Source organism: Pantherophis guttatus, chromosome 4 (assembly GCF_059756535.1).
Source record: "Pantherophis guttatus breed Tessera chromosome 4, ASM5975653v1, whole genome shotgun sequence".
NCBI lineage: Eukaryota > Metazoa > Chordata > Lepidosauria > Squamata > Colubridae > Pantherophis > Pantherophis guttatus.
Genome location: NC_142066.1, coordinates 101988747 through 102003584, shown reverse-complemented (window position 1 = coordinate 102003584; position 14838 = coordinate 101988747). Strand labels below are relative to the sequence as shown.

Here is a 14838-nt window from a genome sequence, read left to right as displayed (position 1 = left end):
AATGTATTTCTTCCTGTATTATCTTCTCTTTTATCTAGACAGATGATACTGGTCGATTTAAATTGTTTGTTTGGGAATCCAAGGAGGAAGAGAGATTGAATTATGTTTCACTTTGTTCTCTCTGCTATGGTGAGCTCATTGATTCTCTTATTTCTTAAAATGGTTATATATACACTATTTTCTCAGTGTGTCTCATAAATACGCACATGCACACACTAGGTCTTTTAATTTCAGAACTCAAATTTTCTTCATCTGTTTGTATATGGATCTAGCAAGCATCAGATATTCTCTGGTAAAATTCAACAAAAAGGAGATGTCATGTTAAGATCATAGGTAAAAACAATGATGATGAAAAATGATAGAATGGATAGTGCACACTTATAATGCAGTTCTTTGCCTTTTTGGGGGGATTTTTTTTTTTTTTTGAAAAACACACAAATAAACATACAATACATCTTTTCAGAACAGAGCATTGATCCGGTCATAAATTTGTTCAACTTTTTGTTCATCTTTAACAAAATTTTATATATTCTATTTTTGCCATAACACTTATCATATATCTCAACTATTACTGTCTTATAGAAAGCTAACTCATATTAATTTAATCAAAGCAATTACCCTTCTATTAATCCACCTTAAATCTTAATTCAATTAATACCTCATAGTACATTTCAAAAATTCTTACCCCAGATTCACTATTAAAAATACAATTCAAACATGTTTATATTTCTAAATCTTATTTCCATTTCTAGAACTTCCTTACATTTTATTTATTACTTCATATAATATTCATTAAGTCTTTATTTAATTATTACTTCATCAAATTTAAATCTTATTTCTAATCTTGAAAATATACCAATTTAACATTTAAACAAAGTTCTTAATTCAAATAACACAATGCAGTTCTTTGCCTTTCGTATCTGCATCCTGTCATCAGATATAAGTCCATAGGTTAAATAGCTTCAGTGATATTTCTTCCTCTTGCTCACCTGACAGATATTTATGACTAAGATGGAAGCTAAGACTTTAAATGATCTGGCACTATAAAACTCAGCTGGAAATTTAGAAACCAAGATATCTTGCTTAGTTGGCTTAGTGATCAAAATCTTTTGGGGAATGGTGCTAATAAGAAAAAAAAAAGGGAATTGTAATCACATGTGGAAAGTCTGAAACTGGAAGGTTACCATAATTTTAAGTGTAATCTACATTATTATTTATTTATTTTATTTATTTTATTTGTCGAACATGTACTAGATAACAGGTATAAGTATAAACATGGACATGAACAAGGAATTATGTGGAGAAGGTATTCTACCTGTGGACCATGATTCATTGTTTGGTTTTTATATATTATTTAAAATATTTTTTAAAGAAATAGTATAAGTCCGTGTTGGCAAACCTATGGCACAGGTGCCGGAAGTAGCACGCAGAGCCATGTCACCGGCACGCGTGGCATTGCCCATTCTTCTTCCGGGTTTCCAGGGCACGCATGCGCACCAGCCAGCTAGTCTGCTGGTTACTGGTATGCATGCGTGTGCAACGATCAGCTGGCCTTAATGTCTTAGTGCGCATGCACACCAGCATGCCGTCATTGCCCGCATGCAGCCCCAGGACTCCGCCCTTTGCCAGCCAGGAGCACTGCCACCAGTCGCTCCCATGCACCTGGCTGCCTGCCTGCCTCGTCACCGCCACCATGAGGAAAGGCCCCAAAGTTGCGCTGCCTGGAATCCACGTGGTCTGCTGCAGCGGGAGGCCAGGTATGGCTGGCTGGATGCTGCCTGGAGCTGAGCTCGGGGCTGGCAGGAGGAAGAACGTTGCCTCTGAGCTGGCTTGAACTGTCTGCTGCCGCAGCCTGCCACCATCCCCTCTCCCCTGCCAGCTGCTCCTGCTACTGCCAGGGAAGTGGCTGTGCAAGAAAAGCTGCCGCCAAGGGCGAGGGGGCAGTGGTGGCAAGGATGGGTGGTCCGGGTCTTCCCTGTCTCCCCGCCTGAGCAGACTTCTAGCATAGCCCCAGGCCTCCAGAGGCAGGGAGGGAGGGAGGGAGGGAAGCCCCTGCCTGCTGCTCCTGCCACCGCCACCCCCTTGCCCTCAGCAAGAGCGGTTGTTGTGCTGCTGCTTCTCCGGCAGCACCAGGAGCAACTGCCGGGGCAGAGAGGGTGGGGGCAGGCTGTGGTGGCAGGCCGTTTTTGCTGGGTAACAGACAGGCTGCTCCTGGAGCAGGCAGGAGAAGGAGAAGCCACCAGCGGGGAGGCAAGCTGTCCCAGGAGGACTGGAGGAGAGCGCAGCTCCTCATTCATGGAGATCCACAGGTGGGGAAATGGTCACAGAAAGTGTTAAGAAATGTGCGAGCCAGGAAGCGGTCATGCTCCCTGGCAGGAGAGGGTTGCACGTTCACTTCAGCAAAGGTTTGTGCAACCCTCTCTGGCCAGGGAGCATGACCGCTTCCTGGTCAGCGCACCTCTTACCACGCCCACTTCCCAACTGGTAGATCTCCAAGAGTGAGAAGCTGCACTCTCCTCCGGTCCTCCTGGGGCAGCTCACCTCCCCGCTGGCAGCTTCTCCTTCTCCTTGCTGCTCCAGGAGAAGCCTGAGACTCAGCTTTCCTTGGCAAAGCACTTCATCATTGCAGCGCAGGGAACATGCATGGCACCGGGGGATCCGTGCAGCTACTATCTCACCCCTCCTCAGCCTCGGCCACACCGCAAGGCTCCAACTCAAGGAGGAGAAAACGTAGGAAGGGGGGGGAGTCCAAATGGCAGCTACCTAAAGCAAGCTGCAGCGCGATTATGCAGGGCAGTTGGAGAAGTGGCAGAAATAGCAGCCAGGGCTGGACTTTCAGCGGGTAAGCAATTCTGCCTCTGCCGTGGGGAACTTTGGAGAGGGCGGGGACAGGCTGTGCGAGCAGCCTGTCTCTTAGCTGGCAAAAATGGCTACAGCCTGCCCCCGGCCTCTCTCTCCAAAGTTCCTCACGGCAGAGGCAGCGTTGCTTACCTGCTGAAAGCGCAGCCCTGGCTGCTATTTCTGCCTCTTCTCCAACCACTCAGAGCCCTGCGTAATAGCACTGCAGCTTGCTTGAGGTAGCCGCCATTTAGACTTCCCCCGCCTCCCTCTTCCTCCGTCTTCTCTTTGAATTGGAGCCTCGCGGCGTGACCGAGGCTGAGGAGGGGTGGGATAGTAGCTGCACAGATCCTCCGGTGCTGCCCGTGTCCCCTGCCCTGCAATAATGAAGTGCTTTGCCAAAGAAAGCAGAGTCTCTCAGTCGGGCAGGAGGCAAGATCTGGCATCGCAGGCATGGGAGACTGACAGCCTTGCAAGCCCATTCTCTCTTGGCTGCTTGGAGAAAACACACAAGAAAGCAGAAGATGAGGAAGTTGGGAAGCCATGAAATGGGATTGAGGGAAGGGAGGGAACAGATAATTCAAGCAGTATATTGGTCTTTCCATACAACGGAAGGAGCAGCAGATTGGGGCTTCAATCCCTTCCCCCAGAGGTCTGGGACATGCCAGAAGCCCGCTCGGGTGGGGAGACAGGGAAGCCCTGGACCGCCTATCCTTGCCTCCACCCCCCCTTTCCCCCAGCAACAACGGTTCTGCCACTTCTCTGGCAGAACCCCCAGACCAGCTGTCGGGGCAGGGGGGGGCGGGGGCAGGCTATGGCAACAGACCATTCCCGCTGGGTAACAGACAGGCTGCTCCTGGAGCAGCCAGGAGATGGAGAAGCCACCAGATCTCACCTCCCGCCTGACCAAGAGGCTCTGCTTTTCTTGGCAAAGCGCTTCATTATTGCAGGGCAGGGGACATGGGCGGCACCAGGGGATCTGAGCAGCAGGCCGGGGCTTCCCTCCGGAGGCCTGGGGCTATGCCAGAAGTCTTATCAGGCGGGGAGACAGGGAAGCCCTGGACTGCCCTCAAAATAACGACTTTCCAGGCCCAAAATGGGATGGAGGGGTGCCCGAAGTGCATGTGCAGGGCGCGCATGCGCAATGTGGGGCGCATGTGCGGGGGAGGGTCATGTGCGCATGCGCATGTGGGAGGGTCGCATTGCATTATGGGTGCTGGCACGCACACGAGCTGTTGCGTGCGCACATGCACACTTCCGGCATGCCACGAGAAAAAGGTTTGCCATCACTGGCATAAGTAGTTCACTATGAGCAGAAAATATGGCTAAGTTAAATAGGATGAATTATTATTAATATTTTCGTGCAATTTGATATGTTTTAATTTACTTTAGTATATTGTTTTTGTTTGGTCTGTTGTTTTATTTTTATTTTATAAAATACCTTGATACTCATTATGTCCTTTGCTTCTGCCAGAGGCATTAGCAGCAGGGTTTAAAAATAAGAAGACAGCTACAACTCTGTGCTTGAACCCCTTCCCTTTTTTACATGTGTTGTGCAGGTAACACAATTGAAAAAGGGACATGGTTTCAATTGCACAGGCACCATTGTGACTTTTTGGAGCCCCGAATCCTGCCCTTGGATGCTCCTGGCTAATAGTTTTTAATATAATGTTGAACTGATCAATCAATTAGTTTCTTAATCATAAGAAATAAATACATTCAATGTGCAGAATATTCTCATCATACAGTTCATCATATAGACAGATTTTTAAAATATGAATCAAGTTCTAATCACAGCTACCCTAAAATACCTTCTCAAACTAGGTCTCTTTAAATTTAATAACACTATAATTTTCAGTGTTCATACCAATATGAACTTGTGTCTCTGTGTGAGGGTAATTTCAAATTCATTTGTTGAGAAACATTTATAAAAGAGAAGCCAAGCAAAATATTGTCATTACTTTGTGCTTCTTCCACAGATACATGTAACCCTGTTTCACAATGTGAAATAGTGGATCCCCCTCCAATTAATATAAATATGGATGTAGCTTACATCATGGATGGCTCTCGGGATGTCAGCAGTGAGGAGTTTGAAACAATGAAGGTGTTTGTGAGCAAAATGTTGGATTCTTTTGCTATTGCTTCCCTGCCTGTTGAGTCAGACAAAGGAGCAAGAGTGGCTCTGGTACAACATGCTTCACCAAATTTCTCAGGGACTGAATTATCAAGCTCAGTATCTTTAGAGTTTGACTTGACTACATACAGCACTAAGGATCTGATGAAAATGCATATTCAGGAATCACTTCACCAGCTGGAAGGTTCATCAGCTGTGGGTCATGCTCTAGAATGGACCATTAATAATGTGTTTTTGGAAGCTGATAGGCCAAGAAAGCACAAGATCATTTTTACAATACTGGGAAGTAAGACAAGCGCCTGGGATAGAGAAAAACTTCTAAAAATGTCATTGGAAGCCAAATGCCAAGGATTCACCATGTTCACCTTGGCCCTTGGCAGTGAAACTGATGATTCAGAAATGACAGAACTCTCCAGTGTTCCAGTGGAGCAGCACTTATTACAGATGGGCAAAGTTCATAAGCTTGAATTGCCATATGTTCTGAGGTTTAGCCAGGCCTTTTTAAATCTTTTGAAAAGTAAGTGATATACTTTAATTCCTTTTGTGGGACTGTTTGTTGATGCCTGATACACTTATTATTTTGACATCTACATGGCTTGTTAGAGTTGTGACAACATGCCTTGTTACATGTGACAAACAATGAAAATAAGCTTGGATGCAATCACATTCTGATTTGCTAATTAAGCCATTCTGTCTTTGTTTCAGCAACCTCTTACCCAAGCCTATGTGCAAACATCTAATGCAGGAGTGGGGAACTGTGGCCCCTTTATGACCTGTGGACTTCAACTCCCAGAATTCCTGAGCCAGCCATGCTTTGAATGATCTGGTATTATAAAGCTCAGCTGGAAATTTTAAAAGCTGGCTCTAGAATTTTGGGAGTTGAAGTCCACAGGTCATAAAGGGGCCATGGTTCCCTACCCCTGATCTAATGGGATGTATATACAAGTGACAGAGGAATGCAGGGCAAGACTCGCTACTAGATCTTCTTAAATCATAGAATATGTACATGCAGACATTTGTTTAAATGCAAACATTATTTTTTCAATTATGAATAAGTAATTTATTGTAGTATTCAGCTCTAAACAGTGTCTTTCCCCATCCTCATAGGGGAATTGAATCTTTATCCTCCTATAAACTTGCAAGAAAAATGTGACAACCTGGATCGAGGAGACACCTATCAGCAAGCTGTAGGGATAACTGACAGGTACAAAAATCAATTCTTCTTCATGAGAAGTAATTGATATAGTAATTGCCATAGGCCTTAGCTGATCAGAAAGTCCTAAATTGCATAATGGTATAACAATCTGAATTAAAGACTCCTTGGGTATAATTTTCAAAATTGTGTAACTAAACATTCACTTTTTGTTCCTTTTCTGTTTATAGGATTCTGTTTCCTGGATTGAAACATAATGATTTATTGCAACCTTCAGAATTATCCAGGAAAAATGTGCAAAACAAAATTTTAAAGACCACCCAAGGACCAAAAGAAGAACAGTATGGTCAAATAGAAAATAAATACTTCACCAGCATCAGTATTCAAAATGGGAATGGGACAGAGACTGAAGAACGTTTTGAGAAAGTACAAAGAGCAAAGGGTATGTACATATGATATATGTGTGCACATTATATAAATAGGGATGTTGAAAACTGCCTACTGGGTGTTTTTATAAAAACTCCTTAAAATATGAAATGCCTATCATTATATAATGATACATTAATGATGCAATGCCTGCCATATATACACTTAATGCAGTGGTGGGTTGCTACCGGTTTGCACCGGTTCGGGAGAATTGGTAACGGTAATTTGGGCTTGGTCGCTGAACCACTAGTGATCACTGGCTGGCCACACCCCCAAACCAGTCCCCGCTTGCTGGCCCTGGCTGCCCGACGCTTGCTCACTCGCCCCCCTCCACCGAGTCACTCCTCACGTCTACTTCATGGGTCCTTGCTTGCAGCTTGCCTGTCTAAAGCACTGCGCCCCAACTGAGTGGCCCTGATCTACCTGCCAGGTAAGCCTGTGAGTCGTGGCCTACCTAGCTGCCCCTGCTCCCCCCCCATCCCAGCCTGCCTCCTCTACTCCCTTCCCCGCTGCCCGTAAGCCCGAGAGAAAGAAAAGAGAGGGAGAAAAAGAGACAAAGAAAGAAAGAGAAAGAGAAAGAAGGAAAGAGGAAGGGAGAGAGAGAGAGGAAAGAAAGAAAGAGAGAGAAAAAGAAAGAGAAAAAGAAAGAAAGAAAAGAAAGAGAAAGAAAGAAAGAGACAAAGAAAGAAAGAGGAAGAAGGAAAGAGGAAGGGAGAGAGGGAGAGACAAGAAAGAAAGAGGAAAAGAAAGAAGGAAAGAGGAAGGGAGAGAGAAAAAAGAGAGAGAGAGAAAGAAAGAGAAAGAAAGAAAGGAAGGAAGAAAGAAAGAAGAAAGAGAAAGAAAGAGGAAGGGAGAGAGAGGAAAGAAAGAAAGAAAGAAAGAAAGAAAGAAAGAAAGAAAGAAAGAAAGAAAGAAAGAAAGAAAGAAAGAAAGAAAGAGGAAGGGGGTGGGGGAGAGAGAGAGATAGAAGAGGAAGGAAGGACCACAAACCCTGGCACTAGACGTGGCTTCAGAAGACACTTTGAAACAGGACAGCAATCTAGGGCTGGAAAGGACCTTGGAGGCCATCTAGTCCAACCTCCTGCTCCAACAGGAAACCTTATATCATCTGGATTATTTTGATGCCTCTAACAGAGAGGAAAATTGCCAGAAAGGAGAAGGAGTTTACTAGGACAAGGCTGCCATACAGAGGAATGAGATATTCCTTGACTTGTGACCACAATTGAGTTCAAAATTTTGGTTGCTAAGCAGGAGTGTTGTAAAGTGAGTTTCACCACATTTTACTCAATCCATGACCTCTCCTGGCTCTAACAGTCATGTGCAAACTAGGGAAGAACATCTAAAGGTGTGTATAATGTTCTAAATGTACAGAAGTTATAGTTAAATGTGTGGCAGAAAGTGGACTACTACGTTTTTCCAAATGTAGTAAATGAGGTTGAATGTGTATAGTTTTAGAAGAGCTCTGTGTGTGTGTGTGTGTGTGTGTGTGTGTGTGTGTGTGTACATACACATACAGTATATATAATAGATAATGTATCTTTTTGTGTGCCTATATACACTCTATACTATGTAATATGTATGTACACATATGGCATATATACATAGGATTAAATAATATATTTTGGATGTTAAATAGTAGTAAATAAATAGACAGTGAAATTATATCTCGTTGAGGCCTTTGAAGCTAGGAGAGGCCAGGCACCCTAACCTTAACCCTAACCCTTGACCTGAATGACGTCAAGTTGGCCTTGCTCACCCAGTCACATGATCACCCAGCCACACCCACCCAGTCACATGACCATCAAGCCACACCCACATATTAAGCCACGCCCACAGAACTGGTAGTAAAAAATTTTGGAACCCACCACTGACTTAATGTTGGGGGAAGGTTTGAGAAAAAACAGCCTACAGCTCAGTTCCTAAAACTAAAGAGACATTTATACATTTTAGTAATCAGTTTTGTTTTCTGATCAAAGGCTGTCAGGGTTAATTCTGGCAACAAGAGTTGAGACATAGAAGAAATGTACCGATTCTTTCCATCTTCTTTATTTTTCTTCAGCATGTTTTATAGTTAGACATATCATTTCAGTGGTACTTACTATGGTTTGACAAAGGTCAAAGTTATATCTGAAAACGCATTTAAACTGAAATTCTTACTTTCACACTGATCTGAAATTTCTAGAGTCAGCAAGCATTTCCACTTAAGTGATTTTCCAAGTCCATCTTAATTTTTTTGTTTTTAAATTTTTGCACACCTTTTTTTGATTTGTACACAGTTTTTAAAATGGGAATACCTCATTGCTTTGAATTTCTCTGTGTATATTATGAAGATATATCTGCTGTTAGGGACTATAATTCCTTTCTTATCCAGTTTGAAAGAACATAGAATTGGGATTATGGGGGCTATAGTCAACTATATTTGGAAGGCATCAGATGACAGAGAAAAGGCTGATAGAGAAATATTATTTGAATTACGTAGCTTTGGAACTGATCATTTAAACCAGGGCCATTTATTGTTAACTACATATTGGGTAATAGGCTTTCAAATTAGATAGTGCAAGAGATATACCATCCACACCTATAAAAATAATAAAGCTAAGTAATATACAGAATCATATATTTCTGGAGGAAAGAACAGAAAAGAATTATACAGCATTGAAAACTTAAAGTGGTAGCATATTAGTTGTAGAGTAAAGAAAACTGATAGAAAAGGCTGCATTTTGTAGGCTAACTTGAAGGGAGAGGGAAGAACTCTGTTGAACCAAAGTACAGTTTCATTTTAGATGTATAGCACTCACCAAATTCCATTTTTTTCTTTCATCGAACTAACCAAAATTGCATGAAGATTGAAAGAACACGATGCCTATTTTCTGATGCAGGTCCAATTTTGTTTACCTTAGTTGAGAAAAAAATATGATTAAGCAAATAGGCACCGAAGAAGTTAAGGAGTGTATAGAATGAATTAACTCAATGAATCTTGTTTTTTCATTCCATCAATGTCTACAACATCCTTTTCCTAATTTCATGATGTTTGGATTAGTTGGGATTATTACTGGAGAGATTTTCAATTACCATAGCCATATCCTTTGAGGGAGATGGGTGGTTCAGAAATGTGAAACAAACAAACAAACAAACAAATAAATAAACAGCTGGAGGTTTTCAAGAAAAGATTGAACAACCATTTGTCCAGGATGATAGGAAGACTCCTACCTTGCATGGATCATCCTAAATCCCTTTGAACCTTATGATTCTATGAATCTTACTAGTAGGAATATTTAGTTAACCATGTATGGAAGCATTAGGTTGTGAATTCAACCTCTTCGGCTGAAAAAAATGCTTTTAAAAATTAAAAAAAAAGCCTCTGATGATCGCGCAACTCAGCTGGGATTGTCAGAGGCTTTTAAAAGCATTTTTTTCTGCAACCCCTTCGGCCAAAGAGGTTGTAGGGGAAAAATGCCTTTAAAAGCCTCTGGCGATCCCAGCTGACTTGCCTGATCGTCAGAGATTTCTAAAAGCATTTTTTCCTGCAACCTCTTAACCCCACCAAGCCACGCCCATACCAAGCCACGCCCACTACCACGGTAGTAACAAATTTTAGATTTCACCCCTGCAGGAAACCTATTAAAAGTGTAGAAAAGCCAGGAAGCTGTATGTCACTGGAGAGGTGAGTATATAATGCAAGACAGGACATTACACAGATATATTCTTTAATTACCTCAAGATGAAATAAGTACAGGGATACTACACTATCTGGGAGAAATACTGCGCAATTCTCTCCTTTTTGAAATTACATTTCAAATGGAATTGATGGAAAAAAATGTACAACCTCTCTTTCAAACTGTCTTGCCAGGCTTGAAATAAGTGTACTGATTCTGCTTCTGAGTGCCAGTAATGGAAGTAGTGCTTGAAGACTTACTTGCCTGGATTTTTCTATCATTAGAAGTGAAGACGTGAGGGCCTTTTCAATTCTGGTGCATCAACCTTAGCATGTTTTTTTAAAGAAAGGTTTCCCAATGCTAAATAAGATTTCCTTTTATGTTCCAAATTTTAAGAAATAATATTTCTTAGTCCTACATTATACTGTCTTTAACGAACTTAATTATTGGAATTGTTTTTAAACTCATTAATTTCTTATACTGTATTTTGTATGTAAGCTGCTTTGGAAATCTTTGGACTAAAATGGGAAAGGAAATTAACAATAATAAATTAGGATAGAGTTGTGGAGGATGGATTGGAAACAAAACTGGGTTTGACAGCTGAGAAAGCCTGCACAGGTAATAACCCACATCAAGCCAAAGATAAGCCAACACCTCTATATTTGTGGACTCAACAGACTCTTTTTTCTATGATGCCAAGAATTAAAAAAAGCAGTAAGAGGATGTGGGACACAATTCTACACAGCAGCTTGCTTATCCTTGAGTCATAAACTGCATAAAAATGTTTCAAACTGCAAAAAAGGCCTTGCCTATAGGTAGATATTAAATTTTACAATACAATAAGAATATAAAAAATGAAAATAGAAATCAGAAAAATAAAAAGTAAATAAATAAGAAAATAGAAATTTGATTTCTGCCTTTTTTTTTCAGTGATTGTCATCGTACTCTCTTTCCCTTAACTTTTTTTAACCTCAGTTCAGGGGTGAAATGCTCCCAGTTCGGACTGGATTGCCCGATCCGGTAGCGATGGAGGTGGGTGATTCAGAGAACCGGTAGCAAAAATCCCTGCCCCCCCCCCATTGCCCAGCTGAGCCGCGCAATCATCATGTTTTAATTTTTAAAAGCATTTTTCTACAACCTCTTCGGCCGAAGAGGTTATAGAAAAACATGCTTTTAAAAGTAAAAACAAAGCCTCTGCTGATCAGGCAAGTCAGCTGCGATCGTCAGAGGCTTAAAAAAAAGAAAAAGCCTCTGCTGATCAGGAAAGTCATCTGGGATCGTCAGAGGTTTTAAAAGCATTTTTTTAACTACCTCTTCAGCTGAAGAGGTTGTAGAAAAATGATTTTAAAAGTAAAAAAAAAAAAAGTTGGCCATGCCCACTCAGTCATATTAACACCCCCCCCCCACCAAGCCAGGCCCACAGAACCGGTAGTAACAAAATTTACATTTCATCACTGCCTCAGACCCATAAATCTTCATTTCAGTTCTTTTCTTCTTTTCATGCAAGGTTTCCAGTGCATTTTTCTACAACTTGAATTCTTCTCTCTAAATTTCCCACTTTCTCATTCTTGACAGCAAGATTCATCATGACTGATCTCATGTCACTAACAAAAAAGCATTTTTTAAAAATTTTTGTAGATGTTTGTTCAAAAGACATGGACAGCGGCGAGTGTGAAAATTATACTCTGAAGTGGTACTTCCATAAACAGCAAAACATGTGCTTCCAGTTCTGGTATGGTGGCTGTGGTGGAAATAAAAATAGATTTGAAACTCAAGAAGAATGTGACGCTTTATGTGTGGTATCCTTGTAGTATTAACATTTATAAACTGTATGCCTAGCTACATGCTAAATAAGAAAAAAGTAGACTGAACCAAATATAAATTCCCAGTTTCAGTTAAAACAGGTTTTTAAATTCTTTGTTGCAGAGACAAAATCTGCACAACTCATATTTGCTCGAATGCAAATTTTAAACAAGCACTCTTGTGGCATTTTAAAGGTCAACATATTTGGCATTTTGAAGATCAACCTGTGTATTGTCAACTTCTTAGTCCGTAAGAATTTGTTTTCTGATGACTTTTATTTTTTGCTAGACTAAAGTTATAAGCCTGTTCCCAATTACCTTAATAATTCCTGTTGTACTCAATGTATTAATGTGAGTACAGTGATATACTCAGAATTGTACTGTAATACAATAAGATTTCTGTTTCATATTTAATGCCATTGTATTTCTATGCTTTCAGATTATCTACTTTGTGAATTTTGAAAGAATTATGTGATTGTACAAAGAACATTTAATATGGATTACAAAATGAATAAAAGTTGATATTGCTTTATAGCACCTAAATATATATTTTGTTCAAAGGGAAAACAAAACAAAATATGGTATTTCAGACAATTGTATATTTATCTTTGTTAAACTAAATGCAGAAATGTATTTTGTTTTCCAAGATGCATGGAAAAGTACAGTCAATTTTTTAAATACTGCTTTTTGTTAGAAATAAACACATTGAACAAAAAAATCTCTCTTCTTCCTAAAATCAAATAGTTTGAGCATTTTTAACAAATCTGTTTCATTTAAGTTATAGAAATAATGAGAGACTATGGTCCTCAAAGCCCCACAAACTAAACAAAGACAAATCCTTAAAATCATCTTAGCAGAGACATCCAGAGGAAAGACAAGAGGGGCAGAGAGGAATGATGGAAGCAGTGCCTTACTGTTGTAATGCAAGGCACATACAAAATGCAAAAGCATATACTCCTTTTGTATGTGCATTCTGATGCTGCATGTACAAAACAGGTAGCATTTACAGGATAGCATTTTACTTTAAAAGAGCAAGCTCCTGCAGAGCCCATGTTCTCAGATATCCCAGATGCTCCAACCATTATAGGTATATTCAGTGGTGGGATTCAAATAATTTAACAACCGTTTTTTTGCCCTAATGATTTCTTCCAACAACCAGTTTGCCAAACTGCTCAGAAAGTTAACAACCGGTTCTCCCGAAGTGGTGCGAACTGGCTGAATCCCACCACTGGGTATATTCTGATTGCTAAGTGTCTGAATTACAATTAGAGGACTATGAGGATACCACAAAAGTCGTAAGTACAAGAACCAGCTGTAAGTCACTTTTTTCAATGCCAACGTATCTCTGAATGGTCACTAAACAATTATAAATTCAGGACTATCTGCATTATTAATCTTTTTTTCCTTATAATATTAACTGCAAGAAGAGAATTTAGATGAGCCAGGAGCTCTAAGTCATCAAATAATTTTCTTAGTGGAAATTTTAATGTGGATTTTTTTTTTAGATGCAAGTTCATCAGCTCTATTAGTTAAAGCAATGGGCATATTTTTTATGATGTTCCATTGTTCGCTAGACCTAGAAAACTGTTCTATAGGCATGGGAATTTCATAACTGCTCAGCCTAATTTCAAAAGGCTTTTTTCATCAGATCAGTTCAAAATCTTGATAAGGAAGAACCAGGTTTTTCACATAGACTATAGCTTGACATAAAGACAAAAGAGGGATATCAGAGAGAGAAAGAGAGTGTGGGTTTATTAGAGAGGGTAAGAGCATCCATTCTCTGCATCCCTTTAGTTCTTTCTACCCTATGGCTCCAACAGATTATTCAAAGGAGAGGAAGTCTTCAGGAAGAAAGAAAAATTTTCTATTGTGCTGTACATTGTTGATTGGAATTCTGTGCTCCTTCAAACATTTCCTGATTTACAAAACAGCAATGTGTTGGACATTCAGCCTCAAATTAATACTCTATCATATTCCATCCTTGTCCTCATGTTAAACAAATCTGCCTGACTGCCACGTGTCCTAATTAAAAAGAGAAGAAGCTAGACCTTGAATTCATGAAGTTCCATATGTGTAAAGAGGTTCTGAAAAGTTATATTATGTTTTCCTTTCCTGCCACATGCCTGTATTACTCCTAACAAGGTGAAACCTGTAATTCTCTTGACTGGGAAATCTTAACTTTCAGTGAAAAAATAGTACAAAATAAACTGTATTTTAATTCAATGGAAAATCTATTGAATTATGGCACGTATCAGTTCTACTTTATTGGAAACGTTAATATATTCCAAAACTGCAAACGTTTTCATACAAGTATTTTCTATCCATTAACACAGGGTTGGGCCTTTTTTTTTTGTATTTTAAAGATGAATAAAGTTTTGTTCTTGCTCACAGTCTTCAAAGATCTTGATCACATAATACGAAATAGGAAAGGATTAGCATCTGGTGAAATTCAAATATTCTGAAAATATGCTGGTGCTTTGAAATGACCAGGGCAATATTAATTATATATTAATTGTAAATATTATACATACACAGATAGAAAGATATTGCTTTCCTTCTTATGATGTAAAACAAATAACAATGCAGCACTTTTTGAACCTGAAACTCTATACTTCTCCAGGACCTGGATTTTTTGAGCAAGCATCATGAACCATAGTAAATATGAACCATAGTGTATAAGGAAAGCCCACTTTTAACTGAAATGTATCTGGATGAATATGATATAAGCACATCAGGGCCTGATGGAAAAGTCATGTGTATACTTTACAAAACCCCTCCAGTCAATGCCTATAAAAATGTATAGCATGCTACATTCCTGTATTTTTAATA

General features: G+C 40.1%; 1 protein-coding gene across 3 annotated transcripts in view; it reads left to right on the top strand.

Annotated features, from left to right (window-relative positions):
• Positions 1-14245, top strand: part of LOC117656046 (collagen alpha-4(VI) chain-like) — a 184349-nt gene extending 170104 nt beyond the window's left edge. For 2 of the 3 annotated variants that reach the window (XM_087894216.1, XM_060683019.2), the window contains 5 exons: positions 39-129; positions 4818-5489; positions 6080-6176; positions 6356-6567; positions 11846-14245. In XM_087894216.1, coding sequence (XP_087750342.1) covers positions 39-129; positions 4818-5489; positions 6080-6176; positions 6356-6567; positions 11846-12018 — 1245 coding nt within the window. In that variant the 3' untranslated portion in view covers positions 12019-14245. The remainder of the gene's footprint in view (positions 1-38; positions 130-4817; positions 5490-6079; positions 6177-6355; positions 6568-11845) is intronic. The other variant, XM_087894217.1, reaches the window with a different exon arrangement.
• Positions 14246-14838: the final 593 nt, after the last annotated feature.